Genomic DNA, 27,246 nt, shown 5'->3' with positions numbered 1-27,246 from the left:
CAACATCGCACCAGTTAAAGTAAGATGGCTGCAAACAGGTTGTAGTAGGATGGAGACACAAAGAAGCGGCATCTAGGCGTCCATTATGAACCTGGTTTCAGTTTATTGTGAACTCCACTGGACCAAATGGAAGCTTTAAAATGGGAGTTCACATTCCTGTGGGTGACCTCACGAGCAGTTGCCACTTGGCCTCTGCTCATCCTCTGTGCTGCTGGTGTACACGCGCAGATATTACCTCTGTTTGCTCCAGGGCTGCAACTAATGATTATTTTCATAATCCATCAATCTGTCGATTATTTTTTTTATCAGTGTTTCCCAAAACTTAAATGACGACGTTCTCAAATGTCTTGTTTTTGCCCTTAAACCAAAAACCAAAGGTTTAATGATTTCTTTGTGAAAATAGTACTGGATGTAAAGTGTAGAATGGTATCCTCTGATGATGTCACAGATTGCAGAGGTCAGAGGGGAACATCACCTCGGGTGTAACCCTCACTCAACATTCATTCACTCATCTTTCTACACGAGCTCACAGTGATGCGTGATGTCCTCACTTCAACAACCACTGCACCATTCTTATGCAAGCCATAGGACGATTGAGTGAGGCTGCAGTATCATTCCCTGAACTCCATTTTCACCTTCACATGAGACATATGCTGCAGGCAAGCCCCAAGGAACGGCGGGAGATTCCACAGCTGTTGCTGCTAAAATATGCAAATTGGTAAAATATGGTCCCAACTAAATTTAACTCGTCATTAAAATTTTACCGATGCATTAAGCAAGAGAGTAATGCTGTAATGACCCCCACTGAGTCACAACCCTGGGAAGATTTCCACAAACCCGTGAGTGCGATGGCTGAAGACGCGGAAAAAGGAGAGAAATGTATGAATAAATATGCATGTATTCATCAACGGTGATGTCACGGAGGTTTTGTAGCAGAGCTGCGTGCCGGTACTAGCTCATCTGAATACAGTGTCACGCAGAGCAGGGAACTGTGAGTGTACAACATCTGAGCGGAGACAGGTGAGACACGGGTTCAGCTCCACTCTTTTGCATACGGTGCGGCATTTCTGAGTCAACTGACCGTAAACGTGACCTTTGTGTGGCACAGTTTCCACAGCTTCTGACTTCTTCTAAATAACACCAGGAACGTGTGCACGCAGAGCGGAGGCTAACGCAAACTGGCAGCCGGTGGAGACACCACATTAAAATGTCTTTTACTGACCGGGTCATCACGCACATGCACAGGCAACACTGTCCAGCTGTCAATCACATGCATTATCATCTGTTTCCCCAATAAATGGGAACATCATTTACATGTTCTACGAGCGAGTGAGACCATTAAATCCTCAGGAGAATGTTTTACTGATTCTCTAATTCAAGTTTGAAACCAACCAACTGCTACTTCTGCCTGACTTCCTGCACTTGTGGACTTCTATGTCCATTTTCATACACAATCCACATTAAAAAACACACCCACACACAACTACAGAGTCTGCAACATGTTCTTTTAAGGTATTTGGTATTTTAAAATGTCCACACCTCATAAAATAGGGTTATGTAGTTCCATTGACATAGTTATTTCCTGTTGTACTAACAGTAATCAGACTGAGTTATTACTTGCATATTAGTGGGAGTTGTGCGGAGAGTCCCCCGACATACAGTCGTACATGTGCACGAGCAGCCTGTCAGGGCAGGGATAGGGTTCACTTGGCATGAAGTGAAGACAGCATGTCGTCTACATCACGTTCACACTGACCAGTGAAACACAGCGGATCAGGGCATCCTGCAGTCTGCTGACCACAGAGCGTCTGGACGTGGTTTTTATCAGAGAGTCATTTTTAGTAGAGGATGAGTAGAGGATGGAATAAACACTGAGCGAGAAATCACTGCCAACGGGAGAAAGCTCCAGCAGCTTTGAACTAAAATGTTAAATAGGTTCCATGTTAAAACATAGAATTAGTAGTCAACTTCATTTCTAATATCGTTTGCCAGAAACACAAGTCACTGTCAACTTTGATTAATTGGGATCAAGTGTGGACGCAGGCTCAGGACACACACAGATAAAGATGAAGAGCTAGCTTACAGAGAGCTGCGATTACGAAAGCTTTGGCTCACTGTCTGCAGAGAGAAGACTTTCCTCATGAACACTTTTGCATCTCCAAGCTGCTGTCACTGCTGCGGGCCTCCGCGGGATCCTACAGGTTACCACTTCAAAAGGTCTATGAGACTGCAGCGTGAATTTCAGCTTAAAAGTGAACTTAACACTCTCATTACATTACATTACGTCTTGAAGATTGAAAAAAGGTACGGCATAATAAAATAATTATGGCCTCTGTAGCACCTGTCACTGAGGTTTCCAATATTAATTTAAAAAAAAAAAAAAAATGACTTTACACAGGAAACATTTTCCATCCATTGCAACATTCACTGTTGTTGCAGGAAGCGAAGCAGCCTGGTACAAATAATGGTATAATTCTGTATTTTATTCTACTTCAAGATTAATTTCAGTATCCCTGTAAATGCATGGCTGCCGTGAGAAAAGTGGATTTTCTCTCCTGGTTAAATCAATAAAATAATGATAATAATGATAATAGTACAGAGTTTTTGTTGTAGCACAGATCTCCAATTAACGTTTTAGCAACATCAGCCAAGTGCTATAGCTGCCTTATCCTCACATTAACACTGCCCTTTAAAGACTGATGTAAAGATGTTAAAATGCAACTGTGGGACTGTGTGTGTGTGTGTGTGTGCGTCCACCTGCTCTGCTACTGTGTATACTGATACTGCTCACACCAGACTGTCTAAATCACGCACGGGCAGGGAGGCAGAACTAAGGCCCTTCTGCTTTCATTTATAATTCAGACCAGTGCCATAAACCATTTGTCTCCAGCAGAATGACAATTTCATATCTCCCATTTCAGGGAATTGCTTTTTGAAACAGAAAAAAAAAAAGCTCAGCTATTCAAGGTTTCAGGTGTTTTTCTGTAAGGACTCTTCAGGGAATAAAGGAGAAACATGTTAGGAAACTTCACAGCGGAAAAAAATGAAAAGAAAAAAAGATATGAAAGCCGTGAGAGATTTGTCTTCATATCTATGAAAAAGATCAATAAATCCACTTTGCTGCGGTGCAATCTCACTTTCAATCATCCCTTCATATACAAGTGTGTACATACTTAACTACCTGTACTTTACTATGAATGTTGCTGGTTTAATAAGAGTAAAAAGGCTTCAGGTCAATGTTTCACAACAGGAACAATGCAGTTCTTCACCTAAGTTACAATTTCACAATAAGTCATTTTCATTTTAAGTTGCATGTTCTTTCCAGTATTGTCAAGCCCAACTCTGAAAGATACATGTGAAGGATAGAAAAACAAAAGTTCAATGGCTGAAACAGCGCAGAGGGTAATTCTCCTACAGTCATCAGGTATTTTTCAAGTTTCCACAATGAGACAATTAAACGTGGGTCTGGTTTACTATATTACTATTACATTAAACACAGTTTTTAAAAAGGAAACACTGCATGTGACTCATTTCCTGCAACAGAAAGTCACCAGATTTTCAGGACAGAACTATTTCCAAAAATGAAATTGTAACAATTGGACACTGCAGGCAAAGCCACAAACGAAAGCAAAAGGGCAACATTAAAATCTAGGGCTGCAACTAACCATAATGATCTGATGATTATTCTCTCGATGAATCGATACTCTGGTCGTTTGGTCCAGAAAATGTTTTTTTTTTTTAAATATGTGAATGATCACTTTCTTAAATGTGTTGTTTTTGTCCACAAACCAAAATGATTCAGTTTTAATGATTTCTTGGTCAAATGGAGCAAAGACACAAAGAGAATATTTAACATTTCACATTTAAGAAAAATCATAAAACTTAATAATGAAAAGAAAAAAAATCAAACCGATTCATCGATTACCAAAATAGTTTTAAAAATTGATTGATCATGTAATCGTTTCAGCTCTATTTAAATCCTTAATTTATAATAGTGAACATTTTAGTTCAAAGCTCCTTTTCCTACTTAAGTTAAATATAAATGACTCAGCAAAAAGTGAAGAAAATGTATCATGAGGTGTAGAGAGTTTAACTTCAGCGCTGTGACCAACAATAGTGGGTTTTTTAATACAAAAAACATTTGTATACATAGGAAATATTTATAGTTCACCGTGTGTGTGTGTGTGTGTGTCATCTGTTGCACAGTGCTCCATGGCAGCCCCGGCTGAGTCTCAGTGGTCAGCTTGTCATCTCTGGTTCTGACTCATTGCTTAACCTTTTGCGAGCAGACGCCATTATTTAGTACAACAGTGGCCCCGTTGGGAGAGAGAGAAGCAGATAAATGGATGAGGCTACAGCAGGCGCGCACACACACACACACACACACACACACACACACTGTACTCTCTTATCTCTCACACTCAGCGACTCGATTCAAAAGTTGGAGAAGAGTTGAACCAGAAGTTCAGTGTAAACAAACGGGGGAAATCTATTAATCCTTATATTTTTATGTTTTTTTTGTTTGCCTAATGTCACCAGGGTTAACCCTAACCCTTGTAATTATTGCTTTATTAAATGTATTACACTCAACATTAAATTACATATATTTAAGCTAGAGATGCATGGAAAATTTGAGACATTTATGATATTATAACAGGATGTTTGTATGATGACGCATGCGAAATGATTCCCTTAATTGCAGCGCTGCAGCATCTTCTACACAAAGAGGTGGAGACGGACCACGGAGTGAAAACAATGCTCTTAAGAGTCTGTCAACACACGTTTAACCAAGATCTACTGGGATTCCCTGCACTTCATCGCGACTGCACTCGAGCCTCGTCATAAAGATCGTTATTTGGATGTGGGGATAAAGCAGCACATAGAGAAATGATCCAGGCTGCGTTGGATACAGAGAGCCGAGCCCGCGAGGAGACAGAGGAGCGCAGCGGTGTGTGCTGTGCTGTGTCTGTCAGTCAGCAAAGAAACAATGGCACAGAATTGCCATAACAATTTCTTTCGGTGTTTCCTGGTTTTCGGCATCCCTAATTTAAGCTGTTTTAATTACAAGTCACCCTCGTCATTATTTGCTAAATTTTCCATTTATTTCTCCATTTTTTTGCATCATAAATGTGTTTTTATTGTTAAGTATACGTCGTTTTATATCAAAACAAGCACTTTTATTTACCTTATATTATTGCCCACCACCTGCTACTGAACACTTGTTTTTCTCAAGACAGGGGGTCTCTTGACTCATTGGCACTTTGACACCCTTGATATAACCTCGCCACCATAACAATCTGTTAGTATTCAAACCGTAGGCTGCTTCATATCAGCCAGAGGCAGCTAAGAAAAAACAAGTGTAGTTGATGCAGGTATCTGTGAAGTCTTTGGGTTTGGAGGTACTGTGTTAAGATATATATTTAAAATTGGGAAAGCCGCCAAAAGGCCCAGGGGGAATTGGCAGCGATGCGAGCAGTCTTGCTGGATACCGCTGCCAAAATTGTAAAGCAGTGAAAACAATTGTGTGTGTGATTCAGCAGAACAAACAGAGGCCGTCCCCCAGCTATCTCATCTGTGTAACATTAAAAAGCCCGGCCACCTGTGGTAAGTAGATGTTGCTGCCTCTCTTGTGATGGCTGCTGCTCGTGAGGACCATGGTATTATGTTTGCAGACAAAGCATAGATTGAAAATAGACCCGCAAAGTGGCATCCCTGCAGCTAATTACTAACCACGCCATGATTGTCTTTAAATACCAGGTGGGCAGAACAATGGCAGAACCCAGACAAAGGAGGAGAACAGAAGGCCAGCCCTGTTTGATAAAAGTGGGACATAAAGTGAATCATTTTCATGTGTGTTTGTGTGTTTGTGTGCTCAGACTGTACTAAAAGGTCACTGACAAAGTAATGAAATTCTCTATTGTGCCCCAACCTAAACATATCAGAGCAGTTATGTAGTATCTGCTTCTGGATTCACACTATTTGAACTCATTATTCACTGCTAATGATTTAATCTTCCTTAAAATATACAACAAAAGAACTGAAATGTTCAATTGATCAAGTAAATCAACATCTCGTTCGATAATAACGACAACATCTGTGTGTCCAGTGTTGTTGTTGCTATAACTGTGTGTTCAGTTGCACATTTGTCTTCTCCCTCTCTCTGGGCCTATTCCACAATAACAGAAAACCTGTATTTGCAGACACATGTCACCATTATTATCCACACAGCATCTTTGTGACCCAATATTGTGGTGGCAACTGGAAGGGAAAATGTGCACAAACCTGTCAATACACTGCAGCCCTTCAGTTCAAATGCAACTACATAATGAGGCAGAAAGAGGATAGATGCTCCCACGAGTGAGGATACAGCAAACAATACATACAGGTCTCCACTGATTCATCCAGGCCTACAAAGCAATTATTCATTCCCGGCTCTACGACTGTCCACAAACTTCACTTTAATGACCTTTTCCCAGTCACTGCTTCTTCATATTCAGAGTGAGGGACTGTAATGGGTCAGTGTATCATTTGCTGCTTTGGAGCGATCAAATTCAGATTCATATTAAGTACAACCTGTCGTTTGTTGTAAACGATTGTAAACTTTGATGAACCTCACGTTGACAGCAGGCTTCCACGTCTATAACCCTGTGGAACAAGTATTGACATGTTTCAGAAACTGGACGACACTTTGCGTGAGCCAGTTTAGTTTGAAGCGTTATTATTATTAGTAGTCGTATTATTATTATAACCTTATCCTCCTCTAATTTCAAGCCAAGAGTTTTATTGACATGGACCAGAGCCCATATTGGAAATACATAATCTAGACGGATGGCACTTTACTGGCAGCCATTGGTAAATAACAGTCCTTCTGCAACATTTGTGTGAAAAACCTTCCACAATGGCCAAACGCCAGTGAATCTGTGACCATGATGTAGCAGAGAATATAACTTTTCTGTGATGAACTTACCTAAAACTGCTACTTACCTTTACATCTCCTATATTTACACAGCTATCTGTCAAGATTTCTCATCAAATCAAAGACAATCCACCTTTAAACTTGTACTGAATTAACAGGAGCAAGAGCCAAGTTGTCAGCTATATCACCGACTGGCTAACTTCCTGTCTGTTGCTGCCATTAGCAATCCACTCTGCCTCCCATACATCACTAATGAACAAACGTCTTATTCACAGACAAAGTGCCAAACCTCACACGCAGAGAGGATGACCTCCCCGAGAAGTGGCAGAAGATGGATGGAAGTTCAGAATATACAGCCTAGAAGCGCTTCAGCCTGTGTGAAGCTCTCCAGCAGACAGTCCATGGAGTGATGTAATGTTGGGGTTGCAGTGGATGACAAGAACACACTTAATTGTCCTCCTGAGAAGACGACCACAACACTAAAGCATGAGAAAGTGAGAAAGTGTGTGGAAGAGTTTCTGGTTCCAAAGTAAAAATCTCTTTCCTCAACTGTGAGCTCACCTTTGAGCACAAGTGTGGCTCACAGCTGATGGAGTCAGCCGGAGAATGCATCACACACACACACACACACACACAAGCATCTGTTGTCACAGTGGAGTGACAGCCCGAGTGAGATCCTGGTAAATGACGAGCTGGATCGTGTGCAGCGTTACCTGCAACACTTTACGACGACTAAAATCACTTTAGCCTCATTCTAGTGGGACATTTAGAGTTTTTTATTAATATCTAATTGCAAACACAGCGATGTGTCTCCACAGTTGTGTGGAGCAGTAAGGTTCATGCTAAACGTCCAGAGCGATTAATGACGTTGTCTGTCAGCATCATTTCAACTGATCTCCTGTGCTGCAAAGCTTTTATCTCGTGATAATACCCGTGCTACTTAGCATTTACCTTCTCTGGCTCCAGTCAATCCCACAACCACCACGAGAGACACTGCAGCGATACTCCATGACCCTCACAGAGCCACACGCTCATCCATTTTATATTCCAGGGCATGTGGGGGGGGGGGGGGCTCAGTGACTCTCTGTGGGTGTCCTGACGCAGTGACGGTCACAGACCTGTCAGAGTGAGCAGGATCAGTCCATTCAATGCAAAATAAAGAAAAAAGAAAGTGTCAGTTTCCCACAGGGTTGACACAGACCTGACAGCAGGCTGCTGTTCCTGTGAATCCATAGTACGACGACAGCCGATGGACCGAAGTCAAACATGATGGATCACCTGCTACATCCGTGCAGCAGACACGTGGAAAAAAAGATGGATAGCGTGTCAGAGGGAGTAGAGACGGGCAGCAATGGAACTTCTGGAGCACGTAATAATGTAATAATGCAACCCTTTAGGGAATAAGGGATTCCTTATTTTTAACCCTTTAACAGTGAGTTTGTCGCAGACGACACATTTGCACAATCTGCATTACCGTAATTTAGCAACAGTTTGGGCTATTTAAAGAAAATCCAGCGGTTTCTGAAAGCTGAGAAGTTGCACATCAAAGCCAACGTGTGGTTATTACGGTACTTTCACTCGCGCTGTCGCAGGAAGCCGACAAATCTGGAAAAAAACGCCTGTGCTTAAGTTAATTCAAACAAATGTTATTATAAATATGTTTTACACTGTTCAAATTTCAAATTTTTATATTTCAAATTGTTAATACACTATTTCAACATGCAGTAAATTGTCAATATCTGCCAGATATGGAAAAAAGGGTCAAAAGCACTTAATCACAGGACATTTATAGGGACAAAATAAGTCTAAAATTAAAAAGTGTTAACAAACAACACACAGATCACTGGCCATAACGATGCAATTCCAATACTGTCAGAATGCCACACGTTTATCCAAGTTTATCCACAGTCAACTGTGCCAACTGAAGACTCATTCACATAAACGTACACAATGGCATCCACGTGCATAACTAAAAAACAACCCCAGTGACATCACAGCTCACACGAGCAGCTCCACTCATGCGGGAGAAAACGTGAGCATCGCTGAGGAGGATCAGCTGCGACAGATGAGCAGAGTGGAGTGACTTCTCGCTCTGTGAGGCCGTGCCATGTTCCAGCATCGTCAAAAAGACTGACAGACTGCGCACACGTCAAAAGAGTTAGACTCAAATGCTTAGTGGACTGTTCCCCACACTGAGTGGCAGATCATGAGTCCAGCCAGATCACCATTTCACCAATTCTTGTTTGTTCCTTTATTTCTGATACATTTCTGTGGTAAACGCCACGCAAAAGGCAAACTGAGCTACAAATATAATTAATTGAGTTGAGAGACCTGAACTTTTGGATTTTATATGAACTTATCCAACTGTTTCTGTCCATTACATCACTATCTACTGATAACAGCTCTTGGTTTATCATGAAATGAAGACACAGGAGAAAATCCAAATTTTTAGTCAGTAGTCGGTTGTTAGTTACAGGTGCTTGGCTGTTTTTGTGCTTAATTGCACTTTAAACAAGTCCTTTCCTCTCAGCCTGGTAAAGCAGACCTACATCAAGATGTTTGGTCTGGGCACACACACACACACACACAAACAATTGGCAGGGCTCAAACTGAGGGGCGAGATAAACGGTGTCTTTCAACGCTACAACCAATCAGAGCAGCGGAGAAGGCGACGGAGTCAGAGCGACGGAGTCCATGGGCAAGTGTTTTCCACGCATGGTGTGTTGTGGAAAAGTTTGATGGAGAGATTCCTGTAAGCCAACAAATAAATGGTCACGGAGCCCGACGACTGTTGCCGTTTTTGCACAAAGTACATGAGAACAGTGGGCGTGCTTGTATGTTCAGCAGGCATCTTCAAAAACAGAAGGAACCCCAAAGTACTGCAGAGCGATTACTGCATGTTGGACGAAAAGAACGAGGAAGCCTTCGCAGTAGAAACCACAACTGACCGCGAGACAATGACACGTGGTCGCAACTCTGTCGTCATTACGTTAAGCCGGAGTTTCTAGACGGAACCCCGGCTGCAAATGAAATGAGATTTCTAGGCTACTTTCTTCATAACATAATAATGGACTGGGATATGTTGGGCATCTGCTGTGACAGATCCAGGAAACCAGAAGTAACTTAACAGCAATATGTTCACTCCTGATCCATTTGTCCTTCTCCATTGAGGATGGATCGCACAGAGCCACATGTAATGACAACGGCATTGTTCATTTCCAGCAGGTGAAACAGCTGCGTCTCAGTCTCTCCTTCTTTTAGTAAAAAAATAATGTGACAAAGCGCTCAAAACCAAAGGAAAATGTCAGGTAATCTGTCTCTCAGAGATGAAAAGGCAGCCGACGGGGATACTCTTGTTTCCTCTGAAGAAATCAATGAAGCGGGCAATTCTATTTGATATAAAAAAAAAACACACAGTGAAGGAGAAGAAACATGCTTATGCTGAAACACATGAAGAAGTGGAAATGCGGGTAACGAGAGCTCCAGTGACAACTGTCAAAATGAAACCTGGCAAATTAAGCGTATGAGAAGTTATAGAAGTGCGTGAAAACAGTGGCACTGAAAACAAAAAACGGTCACAAATGTTTCTTTGCACATTTATCACTCTGACATAAAAACACTCTAACCTCCTCTACTTTATTTGGTGCATTTGCTCTAAACTCCGTCTTAGCTCAGCTTTCCTTTCGTCCTCAGATCCCGCCCGTCTAAATGAACCGGTGCGAGTGTGTGGTATGGCAGGCCGGAGGAGTTTTGATTTATTTCCTCAGCTCACGCAAACTGATGCGCCGACAGCATGGATTGTTCTGTAGCCATGATAAATGCCCCATAAACAGACGCTCTGAGCCCGTTAAATGTGCCAACTCTAGATCCACACAGGGCCAGGGAGGAAAATAAAGGCTCGGTGGGAAATCACAGAGTGCGGCTGCGGCTCTCTTTGCTCCCAGTTCCACAATAAAGCTACCAGGCAAGGTGGGACAAGATCGCTGATGGAAAGCACATAGTTTTGTGTGCTGATAATCCCACATGGCACCTGCAGAAACTCATACTAACCATGTCTTAATGAAGTGCTTAAAGAGCAAAGGACAGTCATTAAAGATAATCTTTTGAAGCAACCTAAGAGGAAGGGGCCATTTTAAGACTCTGGGGGGGGGGGCAAAGCTGCCCTATGATTATGTGTTTATTACCCTTTTGAGTATCTCCCATCTGAGTCAGCACAGGGTGTGTAAATCACGCACACACCGGCCCAGGAGACAGATCAAGCTTCCAGAGAAGGTGCGTGTGTGTCATCCTGTTGAATCACTCTGGCTTTCTGTGGGCCTTCAACAGGAGACCTTTAGGACGGCTGACTGGCAGCGCCTGAGCAACAGAGTTGAAAAACAAGCAGATAAATCAGCTTCTAGCCCACACTGCTCCTCCCAGCGCACATCATTCAACTAAATGGACGGCATCCGCTGCACATTTAGGCCCATTTGAACTCTAGTGAGTGGGTGGTGAGGTAAGGTGTGGGACAGTAATGTGTGTGTTTGTATTTATGGACCAAAAGGAAATGGAGACATAAAAGCCTAAAGGCCAGAATTTGTATTTACAGTTTTCTGGCTCCCTGCGGCCCTGACAGGCCTGCACTGAACAACACAACCAGCAAGCACAGCGTTTGACCTGAGGAGATATTTTCACATCATAATTAATAACGTACATCCTGTTACCCAATAATGGAGCACTAACACACAGTTTATCAACCGCTAACTGCTATCCATGTGCCTGAATATCTGTGACGTTTAATCATTTCTATTATTTTATTGACGACTGCTGGAAAGGAGAATTTAAGATTTACCTGACCCCTCCCTAAGGCCAACTCTAACGTCAAATCAGTCCTGAGAACAACAGCAGCAGCAGCGGCGGCGGCAGCAGCAGCAGCAGCAGCAGCAGAGGACACAAACCTTCACTAACACAAGACAAGACCAGCAATCATGACCTGTGGGACAGAGCACGACCAAATCCAGTTGGGAGCCAGATCCTTGAGGGGAAATGGAATACCATCGCTGGCCTACGCTCCAACAGGGGCAAAGGGCCAAAGTAACTAAGTACCTAAGGCCAGGGACACATTGTGATTGTTTTCAATTGTCTGTGGCTAAGGTTAGGTGGTTGAGGAGATCGAGGAAATGGGTCCTGAAAAATCACACGACACACTGTACAGGCCTAAAAAACACCTACAGAGACAAACACAAACATCCTCCATTTGGCTCTTGATGGGTGTTAATTTTGAGGGCCCTTGCTTACAGATGATGGCGTATCACCAGCCACAGATGCAGTCAGAACACTTCTCTTTCTTTACAGCCTCTGCATGCATTCATCCCCCCATCCTCTCGCTCTCTCTCTCTCTCTCTCAGGTCAGTGGTTATAATCATCATCATCACCACAACAGGACTTCAGTGTTGGTGGATCTGCGCTGTCTGGCAGCTCCATTTGTCAAACCTGCCCCCCCAACCGCACCCCCCACCCCCCGCCCTCCCATTGCAATTGGCCACCTGACAAAAGCTTAAAGTCATATTATTCCACGAGGCGTCCCCTGTGAGAGCTGAAGGAGCCACCGCCTGTGACTGCTCCAAACATCCATCTGTGCACACGGCGGTGTGAGCCTGTTCAGAAGCGCTGTCTTATTAAATTATCTCTCCGCCTTTTACAGCACGCCCCCCGCCCCCCACCACCACCATCACCACCACCACCACCACCACCTTTCTCTTTCCATCTCTGTCTTCTAGGCTAAACATTTGTCTTTCCATTCATGGGTGAATTTGTATTCCATTGAGATGAGTTCCTGGTGCTGGACGGTGAATGGGTGCAAAGTCCACACTTAGCCGAGCCATTTTTCCACCCAACTGCTCGGACACAGAACTGAGCAAAGGCAAACAAGACTGAGGAATCAAAGCCGGGGTTTGCTTCACCTTCTAATTAATGCAGTTTTATTACAAGTATCTTATTGATCACGACAGCATTTGCATTTACGCATATTTTGAGACGTGACGTGTTAACATCTCTGCATCGAAAAATTAGCCAAATTGTTTCCAAATCTCTTGATTAATAATTATACTGAAGGCAAGAGATGGTATCATTAGTTTCTGCTGCTATGTTTTACATAGAGACAAAGAGAAAATAAAGGTTACACTTTTAAATCATCTCAATAGAATGTCAGGACCTTTCTTTTGTTATTGTTAAACTTAAGAGCAGCGGCCTCAAACGGCCAGTGAACTTCTAGTCTGCACACAAGGGGGACGGGGGTCAGTCAAATCCAATCTAATCCAGGTTTACTTTAAGTGCTTTATAACAGCTGAAACAAGCTACGTACATCAGAGATAAATAAAATACAGAAACAAGACTCAATAGACCTAAAAAATGAACTGTTTTGTAATTAAAAATTCAAACTATATCTTGATAACTCATCATGGTGTTGCAATAAAATGTTATGGATGATATTTCAAAGTAAAACTGTAATTGTGATGCAAAATTAATCTGTAAATAACAGGTAGCGGCGCACGACAGAGACCCTGACACTCGGAGGATGAGATTATTTACATCATGTCAGGCTGTGACACAGCTCACGTTAACACCAATGTGGAGGTAAACCAGGAAGTAAGACCAAAGTATGACAAAATAATTATGCATATATACTCAAACTAAATCACTACGACTACGAGTAATCGTTTGGTCCATAAAATGTCGATCAGTGTCTCTCAAACCTAGAAGGTATGATGTTCTCGAATGTCTTTGTTTTTGTCCAAAAAACAAAACTATTCAGATTTAATGATTTCTTTGAGCAAAGAAACCAGAAAATATTCACATTTAAGAAGCTCAAACAATCAGAAAACTTGTTATAATACCTTTAAAACACTCAAACCGATTAATAATCGATTCATTGAGTAACTGTTTCAGCCCTAGTACCAACAATCTCCCTTCAATGCTTCTCAGTCATCTTATTTTGCAATATTCAGCGTCAAGTTTGCATGTTTTTATTTTGCCCGCATGTAATTGTAATCTGGTCGATTTTGTAAAAGTAAGCTCAGGAAACTTCTTCTTTAAACAAAGATTAAAGACCTTATAAATAGTAACCTTTGTAACATAAAATCTGGACAATTTCAGTTGGGTAAATAACACACAAATGTTTAGGAACATTAGGATAAAACGGAACACAAGGACATTAACGTGGATCTGTGTCGGGAAGATCGGGATGATTTCCAAAGCTGTGACGATTAATTCATGGACCACATGACGGGAAATTAGACGTTGATACAGTTTCCTTTGACATGTTTTAAAGTCTTACAAATGTTGCTGTAAATTGTAACATGTTCCACAGTAATGATACAATCAATATCAGCTATAAATGAAGCATTTCATAAAACACGTCTAAATTCAGTCACCCTGACGTTGACTGCACACTTTATTATGGTCTAGAAGGAGGGAACATACGGTTTGATCGAGACTTGCCAAAAACAAACGACAACATCCGCTTTGAAAAATGAGAGTTGAAATCTGAAACCTAATTTACTATGTTTTCATCGTGGATCTCCCTCTGCCTGCACCCTGTCAACCTTCTTCTTCTTCTTCTTCCCTCTGGTTTGTCCAATTTTAAGAATGACAAGTGCTCCTTGAGCAATAAAACATTTTGTCACAGATAATTAAACCAGCCAGGCAGTAACCTTCTGAAAAAAACAATAGTTGAGACTCAACCAAGGCTTCGCTGCTGATATTTCAAGCAAGCATGAAATCCAGAGTCAGCACGTGGTCGGCTGGTTGAAGTGCTCTTCTTCAGATTTAGATAGATATACAACGATGTATGAGTATGAGAGAGCAGCTTCCACACGGCAACTTTACTGCTGGAGCAGAACATTCAACTATCATGGATGTGGTTCAGAAACTCAGCACGAAGGAAGGAAATAAAGACCAATCATTTAAAAGATAAGGAACAGTATGGAATTACATTTGTGTCAATATTTACAAACGACACTTTTCACGAAGCAAATAAAATGTTGATTTAATCATTCAAAAATACTCTGTGCTCCCATACTTGTTCTTTACGCTCCCTCACTTGTTCTTTGTCCTCCCTCACTTGTTCTTTACCCTCCCTCACTTGTTCTTTGTCCTCCCTCACTTGTTCTTTACCCTCCTTCACTTGTTCTTTGTCCTCCCTCACTTGTTCTTTACGCTCCCTCACTTGTTCTTTACGCTCCCTCACTTGTTCTTTACACTCCCTCATTTGTTCTTTGTCCTCCCTCACTTGTTCTTTACGCTCCCTCACTTGTTCTTTACGCTCCCTCACTTGTTCTTTGCCCTCCCTCACTTGTTCTTTACGCTCCCTCACTTGTTCTTTGTCCTCCTTCACTTGTTCTTTGCCCTCCTTCACTTGTTCTTTACGCTCCCTCACTTGTTCTTTACGCTCCCTCACTTGTTCTTTGTCCTCCTTCACTTGTTCTTTGCCCTCCCTCACTTGTTCTTTACGCTCCCTCACTTGTTCTTTGTCCTCCTTCACTTGTTCTTTGCCCTCCTTCACTTGTTCTTTACACTCCCTCACTTGTTCTTTGTCCTCCTTCACTTGTTCTTTGCCCTCCCTCACTTGTTCTTTACGCTCCCTCACTTGTTCTTTGTCCTCCCTCACTTGTTCTTTACGCTCCCTCACTTGTTCTTTACGCTCCCTCACTTGTTCTTTGCCCTCCCTCACTTGTTCTTTACGCTCCCTCACTTGTTCTTTACGCTCCCTCACTTGTTCTTTGCCCTCCCTCACTTGTTCTTTACGCTCCCTCACTTGTTCTTTGTCCTCCTTCACTTGTTCTTTGCCCTCCTTCACTTGTTCTTTACGCTCCCTCACTTGTTCTTTACGCTCCCTCACTTGTTCTTTGTCCTCCTTCACTTGTTCTTTGCCCTCCCTCACTTGTTCTTTACGCTCCCTCACTTGTTCTTTGTCCTCCTTCACTTGTTCTTTGCCCTCCTTCACTTGTTCTTTACACTCCCTCACTTGTTCTTTGTCCTCCTTCACTTGTTCTTTGCCCTCCCTCACTTGTTCTTTACGCTCCCTCACTTGTTCTTTGTCCTCCCTCACTTGTTCTTTACGCTCCCTCACTTGTTCTTTGCCCTCCCTCACTTGTTCTTTGTCCTCCTTCACTTCTTCTTTGCCCTCCTTCACTTGTTCTTTACGCTCCCTCACTTGTTCTTTACGCTTCCTCACTTGTTCTTTGCCCTCGCTCACTTGTTCTTTACGCTTCCTCACTTGTTCTTTGCCCTCCCTCACTTGTTCTTTACGCTCCCTCACTTGTTCTTTGTCCTCCTTCACTTGTTCTTTGTCCTCCCTCACTTGTTCTTTGTCCTCCCTCACTTGTTCTTTGCGCTCCCTCACTTGTTCTTTGTCCTCCCTCACTTGTTCTTTACGCTCCTTCACTTGTTCTTTATGCTCCCTCACTTGTTCTTTGCGCTCCCTCACTTGTTCTTTGCAATCCCTCACTTGTTCTTTACGCTCCCTCACTTGTTCTTTAAGCTCCCTCACTTGTTCTTTACGCTCCCTCACTTGTTCTTTATGCTCCCTCACTTGTTCTTTACCCTTCCTCACTTGTTCTTTGCCTTCCTTCACTTGTTCTTTGCGCTCCCTCACTTGTTATTGTTGTTCTTTGCAAACAAAAACCCACTTTGCAAAGAACAAGTGAAGTAACTGAAGTTAATCAGCACAAATTGCCAAAAAAAACCCTGTTCACATGCTATAAATCACTGCTGATAGAAGAACTGTGAAACATATTTAAGAAAGAAAACGGTTGAAGCTGTTCTTACATTACATGAACAAGCAAATGCACTCTCATCTATGATTGTGTTCACGGTGAAATATGGTTGTTTTTTTGCCTCTCATGTAATTTTTCCCACATCATTTCTGGTCCATTCAGTAAATTGCTCCTATTCCCCTGAAAGTAAAAAAAAATGAAGAGCTGCTGCTAAAAGAATACAAATTTAAAAAACAAAACATCCTACATTATTCAGTTGTAATTATGCAATTAGTTTCATCATATACAATCTGGTTTTATTACTGCACGGCTGATGGGACTGCGGGGTTTGTTCTGCCCAGAGGTAAAATCATTTACCGAAGGCCTCCATTTGCTCCCCATTCAACAACAATAATAATAATAATGAGCTTGTAAACAAACATAACGCCATAAAACCAATTCTGGCACCTTCTCCATGTTCCCCCCGTTTACTGAAAACATTGTGGTGTGATCAAATATTCATTGGTTTCTATGGCAGCAGATCACGACGAGGCATCAAGTTTCTCATGCCACACACCGAGCGAAGCTCAGGCAGACATCTCACCCCTGCATGAGGAACTGCATCTATAAATAAATGCCCACACAGACACCAGCTAATTTCTTGAATATTTTTCTGGTCCCAAGTTTGTGCATAGAAAGTTTCCAAATCAACACTAGGAAAAAAATATATTAAATTTAGGTTTTTTGGTTTTTTTATTGTTTCAAACATGGCTCACAAAGGTGAGTTCATATCCACCGTCACCTACTAACAGCAAATTCTTTGGGCACAATTATGAAAATGCAGCATTTGCATAAAGCTTAAATAAGTGCTGTATAAGTGCATCCCATGGCCTTTAAACAAACATCTTCAACTGCTTTATTCTCTACATGAGGCCCTCGGGGGAACCAACTCCGGCCTGTCCATCACAGGGACACATACAGACAAAAGTGTCCAATTGGCCAAATACGCAAATCTTCATGTTTGTGGAACGTGGGAGAAAACCCACGCACACACATACAAACTCAGTGGAGAAAGGCTCTTGTTACGGCCGGGTCGCAGACCTTCTTGCTGCAAAAGCAAATGCACTACACCAACTGTGTGCAGCAAGAGTGAAACTGGATATAAGGCCCCACTTTCTCCACTTATTCTGCTGACTGTAAACATATTACCTGTGCTGACTAAGAGCAGAAACTGAGATGATGAAATGAGCGTGCAGAAATGCAGGGGAGCTAAAGACAAAGCCGCAGAGCCGGAATGTGATGTGATCCTCAAGAAACCGCCTGTGGATTCACAATGTGCCACACACGTGAAAAACAGAGCACAATTCAACATCAACGGGACGCTGAGACTGAGACTGAGATGCATATTAAACACCTCCTCATGTACCGTGGCACACATTTCTGTCTATGTCTCATCACTGTGGAGTGCATGCATGCATGTCACCGTAGATAGACAAACACAGACCCCGCTCAAGATACTGTGACTCTCTTCAGTTTGACATTGTGTGTATATCTGAACATAGTCATGCAGAGAAAAAGCACCTATTTTGTATTAGTGATGAGCCGATACGGTACTTGGTATCAGTGTCTGTACTCGGATCAGATATGAAAATAACATTTCATAAATCCTACATATCTCATGCTTCACACAGGCTGTAAAAATGTAAATAAAAATCAGCAACAGCATTTTCACTGAGTCATTGGAAAAGAATATTTATAACACAGTAGGAGAATGATGTCTTTGAAATAGCTCAAAATAGTCGATCATTTAAAAAGTCTAAAATGACTTTATCGGACCAATAGTTTGTGATATCGGTCATGGACACAGAAAAGTGCGGTGCCATCCGTAGTATTCATACAGACTAAATAAATAAATAAATAAGTCTCCATGCCTTTGTCATTTTGCCTGCACCAAGAAATGAAATGACATTTTTGCAACCTTGTGAAAAGTTACGATAAATTAAGTTAAAAGTTAAAAGAAAAGGGGGAAAAAAGCTGAAGTCGGCTGCCAAGTAATAAACACAACATCATGATCTCATATTAAAACTGGCACATTCTTATGTGCTCTGGGAATATATAATATAACTACAGGCATTCATCGTCTCCTGGTGGAAATCTAAATAATCTTAGTGAGAAATAATTAATCAGATATCAATCTCATTGTGTAAAATACATAAATAAAAGTTAAAGTAAAAGAGTTAATAGCACCCGTGTACACACACACACACACACACACAAACACACACACACACACACACACACACAGGGGAAAGAACCTGACCTATTCCCATAATTGAGCCTATGATGGACCTGGCAACCCTGATAAAGAGCATCCTAATGTGCTGAGGCAAAATGATCTGGCCCATAATCAGCAGCATCTGCACAGGCCTGAGCTGGAGCTGCGACACTTTACCATCAGAGAAAAACAAACACGACCACGACAAATATTTGCACTGATGTCCCAGCAGAGATGTGATTATCTACCGTCCTTACACGTGGGAACATCTCCTCACGAGCCTCTGCCTCGATCTGCCGCGTGGCATCACTTTCTGAAGACCTGCTTTTCAGGACGGCCTCAGCTGACTAATCAAAATGCTGGCAGCGCCCAAGGAGAGGGTCTGGGGGGGGGGGGGGGGGGGGGGGGGGAAGAGATACTACAAACACCCACAGTAAATCAAAAGTGATTAGAGAGGATGATCACAGATGGTCGACTGAAGAGCGCTCCGACAGACTCCGCACGTCCCCCGGTGGTTTGCGTGTTTTTCCCCGCGCCGCCGTCTCTGTGCGTCTCTAAAATAGCGTGCAGCTCATTATGGATGCAAATAAAAAACATGGCTTGAGACCAGTTCTTTGAGTTTTATGTGCTGACAGGAAGACAGGTCAGGGGAGGAGAGGGTTATATAACCAACCTGTATCACTGTGAGTGGCAGGGAAAAATATGTTCATTTAAAAAGTTACCGGTCTAATTCCAGAAGAGGATGAAATTTAATCGAAGCGACAACAGCGGCTATTATGTTTTCTGTCATTTAATTCACTGAGATTATGTACAATTTACACATGTTCACATTTACAAAACTTTTAATGGTGTTCAATCACACACACACACACACACACACACACACGAGGACTCACCCCACTGCAGAGGAGCGAGCTGCAGGTGATCCAGGACCAGCTGGTTGAGGACGCCCTCCACGCTGGCCTCTCCACGCCGCCGCAGTGACGGGTGATGACGAGTTAAGGAGAAAAATACCTTTGGATGTGTTTTTACAAATGCATCACATTTTATCAGAGAAACAAAGTACACTTTAGTTCAGTCATTATCATCATGGGCTAAAAGTCTAACAGCACTAATAAAAAAATGAAAAAAACTGCTTTCCAGAGAAAAGAACGAAGCAGGAAATTTGATATTTGATGAGATATTTGCCACCGCCTGCTCCTTTGATTGTGATCTTCATCTTAACACTATTTAGCAGGGCAAGGAGAAGGAATTTCCTGTGATTTTTCACTTAAGAGTGTCGTAAAATGGTTAGTGGTGAAGTCTTAGACAAATGTGGACGCATGATCCTCAATCATAGAGTTGGGAAACACAAACAATAAGGTAATACACAAGAAACTTTAATATAATCATCTAATATCACCTTTTTGCCGTGTGTCAGGGCAGTTTAAAAAACCTTCTACATGACCGCGGCGACGACAGCGCATGAATGTGATGACAGGTGAGGCGATCGTGGACGAAAGCTACATCAGAACAAATACTGACCGTCAGTGGAGCAATTACCCCGGATAATATGTGATGATTAGGACAACGCTGATCATTTACACAGCTGACATTTGGAATTAATGAGTGAGAGGAGCAGCGCGCAGAGCACCATACCTGCATCTGTTAACCTCTGAGGGAGAGGACAGTACAGCACGTCGTATATGTGGGACCTGCTGGATTCTGACTCGTAATAAATAATATGTCCACGCACAATCTCTACTTCAAGGCTTCAGTGGGAAACCTCCACGACCACAGGTCCACTTCAGTCTCCAACCATGTGAGATAATGACCACAAAGGTACAGTACATACACAAAACCATACGCACATCTGGGCTTGAATAATTACTGGCTTTGACGTCCAAAATGCACTTTTAAAAACAACACAATTCAGGCTGCAAGTCAATCAGAAGATCTGGGATTAACAATGGTAACATTATATCTGTCATATTAAGCACAGTTAAGTTCATTAAATTCATCAGAGCAGCGAGGCTCACACACAACACAAAACACACATGGAGTGAGGCCTTTGACCTTTTATATTTGACCTTATAAAGCAAAATACTAGAGCTCCGATGGTGACCATGATCGACACACAACTACCTGCTAAACAACAACGTGTTTGGAGAAATCAGGCGTCTCTCGTTCATGTTTTTGCTGTTTATGTGTAAAGAATGACATCATGTTCTGCTCTCTTGTGAACCAACTTATAGTAGAACATAAAGAGCGAGTACGTCAGGAGTACAAGTGAACGCGACGCCTTGAGACTCTGACAGTCTTCTTTGCAGAGCACTGGGAACATGTAGCCCAGGACTGACCTGCCTGAGGAAGAGTATTCCAGACTCGGACTGGCCTTCATCGTCATCTGTGCAGAAAACCCCACAAAACTGAGACATGCCATGGTCATCATCAACCCTGACCAAGAGAAAGAAGAGGACGCACATCTTTTAACCTTAATGTCATTCTCATCGACAGCTGATGGAGACACTGAAGTGTTCTCTGATCACTGAGTCACTATAGAACCATAAACAGGAATAATAAGAAGAAGAATAAGAAGAATAATAATGTAAGGGGCTCATAAATTACAAATTAAAGTGACTCTGCTCAGGGCCAAGTGAGTGCTTTGGAGTGTGACATGCACTGTAATCAAATCTTCTATTTCTCTAGTGTTTCTTCGTCTTGTAAAAAGGGGGAAAAAAATCCAGCCTGGAGCTGAGGATCCACCGTGCTGCTGCTGCTGCTGCTGCTGCTGTAGCTGCTGCTGCTGCTGCTGCTGCTGAAGCTGAAGCTGAAGCTGCTGCTGCTGCTGCTGCTGCCATAGCTGCTGCTGCTGCTGTTGAAGCTGCTGCCATAGCTGCCATAGCTGCTGCTGCTGCTGCTGCTGAAGCTGCTGCTGCTGCTTCTATAGCTGCTGCTGCTGCTGCTGAAACTGCTGCTGCTGAAGCTGCTGCTGCTGCTGAAGCTGCTGCTGAAGCTGCTGCTGCTAGTCACTATCCACTATCCACACACACACACAGATGAAATGTTTCCCTCTGCAGGAAATGATTGCAGCGTGATAACATGTGTCAGTAAATGTGTCGTCTTTACTCCACAGAAGATCCAGATCTTGGTTTGACTGTCGACTGATCCACTGAAGAACGTCTGTGTGTTTTACTAACTTTCAAAAGTTTATATTCATAATTCAGCGTCGTTTGTGTGTTTTAACGATCAAACAGTTGAAAGGCGGCGCTACCAAACGCTGCTGCTGTGACAACACATTTCCATGTAGTTTCCCCTCTTTCATCACAGCCTACATGCTGCCACAACTACTTGTGGATAAAACAATGCACATAATGATGGGAGTGTTTTACGCCTTCATGGAGGGGGGGGATACAATAGTAGCTTCAGCAGCTGACATTGAATTCATCATTAATTGCTGTTGTGCTCACCAACAACAATGTGACAGGCAGCCCTAAAATGTCTAAAAATGTTAAAGTGGTTTGTGCCAAACTGTTGAGTTATGGGCTGACACACGGCAGTGATGAGCAACGTGACAGAGCACGAGACGCTTCCGCTTATTTTCTGGATTCCCGGTGATAACGGTGATGTTGTTGTCATTGGTGAGACTGAGGAGCAAACAAGTGTGAATCTACAACTGTGATGAAGGTGAAGGACATCTCACCACCACTGTCGACCATATCTGTGATCAATTGAAGAGGAAATTAAGAGTGACATTTCTGAGAGGATGGAGTGAGACCATAATATGTGTCCAGCCATGGAAAAACCAGGAACAAGTCTCTGAAAGTCTGATTTCTAAGCTTTCCATCAATCTCGAACACTGTTTGAAGAAGATGTGGCCACTTCAAAGTAGGCACTCCTCAAACTGGTTTAGGGAGAATTTTACACCTTCTGGGAGCCAAGAGACAGAATCCTCACACGTACATAGTCCAACCCCCTCCTGGTCAAAGCTGTCAGTGACATCTGATATCTGTCAGATCACAGGACAGAAACTAGGCATCTATGAATATTATGTGACGTGATGTTGGGGAGTTTCTGAGGAGGAAGAGACTGGAGAAACACGGGCTAATCCCTGTCTTGGGTTAGTGGCAGAAAAAGAATCAGGATGCAGGATCTACTATATGTATTTTTCACATCATCTCATTTCTTTTGTCTCATAATATTTATTATTATTCATTATTATTCATTAACATGATCATGTAAAGCTCCTAAACATGAACAACTTTCACTGAATGTGGAAGCTGTAAAAGTAGAATGTTGTGGTTGTTACACCTTAACCATGAATGGACCAGAAGACATTTGGGAAAAAACCCTTACCCTAACCTTAACCATCACAATGAAATGCCTAACCCTAACCCTTAACCTAGACCATATTCCTACCCTGAACCTAAAACCAAGTTTCAAGCCCATAAACAGTGGTTTTTCGGGTGTGACAGAACGTGAAGACCAGTTTATAGGTTTTTTGGTCCTCACAAAGACACTAAGACACAGTAAGTACAACACACACTGTCCCATCTGCTGGTGTAAGAGAAGAAGAGAGTTCCCTGCTGGCTAGAGGGCCTCCTCCAGATGTTTGATCCAGATGTTTTGTATCTGTGATCTGACATCTGATCGCCAACCAACACCCTTCAGACGACGCAACAGTGATGAAATCTGTTCAACTACAACATGTGACTGGTTGAGGACACTTACCATTGTAAATATTTCATCTCTCTCTCTCTCTCTCTCTCTCTCTCTCTCTCTAATATCTTCCCTGCCTCTCTTACTCAGTGACATGGTCATTTGAAGGATATGATGGTCCAGCCGATGCCCAGCTTGCTGTTGATCTGGAAGCCCTGGGCATGTTGCCGATCCTCTTCCAGCTGTTTGGGGTTGAAGCGAGTTACATCCTGGTCCAGCTGTGGCAGACTCTCAAAGTCAAACTTGTCAACCTGGATCGCCATTCTGCAACAGGAGACGGGAACAGCAGTTACACACACACACACACACACACACACAAGTTTCTGCTTATGTAAGGCTCCAAATGGCCAAAAGGAAACTCCACACTTTTATTTGTGTGACCCTGTGAACGAGACTTACATAAGATAAAAGGTTCCACTGATTTAGTACATATGTGTGATCAAATGTAGCTTTACTGTTGGAAGTGCAAATATTCAAATGACCAATGAAATGACCAGTTATTAAGTGACTGCTTATGACAGCGTGTACATAGCAAGGTCAGATTTGATAATGTGAAGATTTCCGGGGGCCAATATTGCCTTTAGACCTTTTTTAGTACCTGCTCTGACAAGGTTGCCGAGGCGATACTACGTGTGCCATCGTCAGACTGCCGGCCACTGATTGGTCAGAGAGTGACGTCACAGGAAGAGACGTTCGACGCAAGTATCAAAGCCGAACAATAGCCAAACTGTCAATCAGTTAAAAAGACTTAACAATCCTAAAAAATGTGGGTTAATCTCCAACAATTACCAGGGAAATGTCTAAAATCTTAATATTTAACAGAGGAGTCTGGTGCCTGTGATCGCGAGCCGCTGTATTTCAGTCCAGTGACGGTCATGGAGGAAGAACTGGACAAATCTTTTTAATGAACTGATTCTAATGATTCAGTTAGATGGAAAACAACTGCTTTACAAGTCACTAGTCACTAGTTTGTGTGTGTGCACATGTAGCCGTGCAGTGATGACTCCGCCCACGTTGAGGAGGAACTATATTGCAATGGAAACGCAACCAAACCATGCAGAGGTGAGTCGAGCTAGGACCATGTAGTAGAAACGTGGCTATTGTTATTGGTAAGTGTAACTGAGGAAGTCACTCGTGGCTTTACTCTGCGACCCCTGAGTGAATTTGGTGTTTGTGGGGGAGTCGAGCAACACTCCTACAACGACGCCGCTTCAACTGCAACTAAGAAGTATCATTAAGAACACAGAGCACGATTTAAAAAGCAGCAAAACGTAACTCATATAATGTGTGTCGGGTTTGTTTCACGTCCTCAACACAATGAAAACGATAACAGCCGACATTAAATCCTCAGCAGATCACAGAGGTCTGTGCTCATCGTGATTTAGCATTTCTGAGAAAAAAGTCTTGCCTAATGACAAACAATGCAGGCTGATTTGTTGAGGTTCAGCGAGAGATAAATTATTTATCCAGGCTGAGCAAACACCCTGAGGCCCAAGCTCCCTCTCCCTGGTACTGAGGGTGTTTCTAAGTTATTTATTAACAAGAGCCAGTGTTCACTGCCTGGGGTTGTACCAAGTGCCACATCCAAGATTCACAGTGCAGGTGCAGCAAACCCCGCTCCGACCGCACCATCGCTCATTAAAATGACCCCAAAGCCCCAACTCTAATCACACTCGCTGCACTCAAAGAAGAAAATATCAATTGGTTCTATTAGTTCTCCGACTGCACAAATCTCTGTAGAGTTCAGGGTTCTGAGGAGAGATACATCATCATGGAAGAGGAAGAGAAGGGAAATCTATGTCCGTACTGCTGCTGCATTGTCAGTTAAAAAAAAGACAAAATATATCTTTGTTCACACAGTTTCAAAAGAACAGGAAGTGGATTCTCTCTGTTGTTGTAAAGCAACATCATCATTTTTAAACTTCTGCAATGTTGTGGCTCTAAATGTGGACAACAGGTGCAGCAGAATCTGTGTGCTGTACAATAACTGTTTCTGTCACTTCTTATATACTGTATAGCTCTGATTTGAACTGAGTTTGAACTCTTTGAGCACTCTTTAACCATGTCTGCCCAGGGTTAGAGGTTTATCTGAGTCTCTGTGCTATGGCTTAATCCTTACACAGAGTCTTTCCACTACAAACTTATTTACAGAGGCTATAGTGATGTCTTATATCCCCAAACTGGGCAATCTAATTCAATTATTACTTCTTTATTTTTTTACTTTTCACCAACTACATAAACACAATTCACAATTTACGTCATAGTCACAGTTCAAAGTTCGCTTGGCTTGTTTTGTACGAACAAAAACCAAAGAAAAACTTGTTAATTTGTGACTTCTGCACAATTATCACTACTCCCATTTGTCTTTTGATGGATATGGGTATCGCATGACTCATTGTTTTGACTCAACAACACATAAGAAGCCTAAAGATGAGACCTATAAACACACACACCCCCAGGATGTCCATATAAGGAGTTGTGTATTATTCCCCACGGCCACTTACCAAGGTTTAAAATTAGATAAATGAGAGGCGAGGATTTTGAAAGATGACATTCTTGTTAACCTCGCCTTGTTATTTCCTTCAATGTGTAACAATTCATTCATTTAGTGCACAATGTATTTATTTAAAGGTGTGTCTGGTCGTGATGCTTCTGCTATAAATCTGCAAAATCCTGCTCACACAGCAGGGCCCTGTTTGCAGGAGCAGCAGGACGTGTTTTCAGCAGTCCATCAAACTCTCACACAGACACAGTTAAGAGCTGGTGGAGACCAAGAGAGCAGCAGTAGAAGAAGAAGACGAGCAAAATGTTAAACCATACGTGTCGGGGGGGGGGGGGAAGAAAAACGACTCCTAATAAATGTGAAGCGTCGTTCTGACACCGCAGGGGGTAAATGTAAAAGACTTCATTACCCCAAGTCAACATTAACATCATAATATAGAGCAAAATGTGCTAATATTGCATGTAATCCTTCAATAGAAGAAGAATAACAATAATGGGAGCTAAAGTGACACAGAGGAGCAGCAGAAGCAGCAGCAGCAGCGGCAGCAGCAGCAGCGGCAGCAGCAGCAGCACTGTTCTGAGGCACAACCTCTTACTGGTGTCAGTGTGAGCGATGGGGCTTTGTCTCAAGTGCTTAACTGGGAGACAGACACCATCAGAGTTATCTGCACACAGCAGACGCCATCACAGTTATCTTCATGAGTTCAGAGCAAAAACAAGAAAAAGGAAGAAAAAGAGTCTCTCATCTGGACGAAGACACGTTGTCCTCCCATCTTAAGCCGTGTCAGCACATTCTGTCCTTGAATTTGAGTGGAATCAGTCCTGGAATGTCCTTGAAAGGTCCTCAAATTTGATATCCAGCCCCAAAGTTCCCATCGTTTTTGGGGTAGTCAAATGGATGGAAAATGGAATATTTGTGGATAATCTCATTACTGTAAGTGTCAAAACAGGCTTTAATTCCAGTCAGTTTCTTCTTCATCAACGGTGGAAAAACAGTAATCTCTTTTCTGAGTTTTTACCACTGTATTTTAAATCTGCTTCATTAACTGTGCATACGAATGATTCCATTTTTTTTGTCTTGTACACCAATTTAAAAGAAAATGTAATGCATGCAGGTTGGA

General features: G+C 42.4%; 1 protein-coding gene across 2 annotated transcripts in view; it reads right to left on the bottom strand.

The window, feature by feature from the left end:
- Positions 1-27,246, bottom strand: part of trappc9 (trafficking protein particle complex subunit 9) — a 162,412-nt gene that overhangs the window by 32,272 nt on the left and 102,894 nt on the right. For both annotated transcript variants that reach the window (XM_058619524.1, XM_058619525.1), the window contains 2 exons: positions 23,738-23,887; positions 19,822-19,913 (listed from right to left, as the gene is read on the bottom strand). In XM_058619524.1, the coding sequence (XP_058475507.1) occupies positions 19,822-19,913; positions 23,738-23,887 (242 nt within the window). The remainder of the gene's footprint in view (positions 1-19,821; positions 19,914-23,737; positions 23,888-27,246) is intronic.

The sequence above is a fragment of the Solea solea genome, chromosome 20, assembly GCF_958295425.1.
Source record: "Solea solea chromosome 20, fSolSol10.1, whole genome shotgun sequence".
Classification (NCBI taxonomy): domain Eukaryota; kingdom Metazoa; phylum Chordata; class Actinopteri; order Pleuronectiformes; family Soleidae; genus Solea; species Solea solea.
Note: the sequence above shows the minus strand (reverse complement) of the source record. Positions and strands in the feature narration are given on the sequence as shown.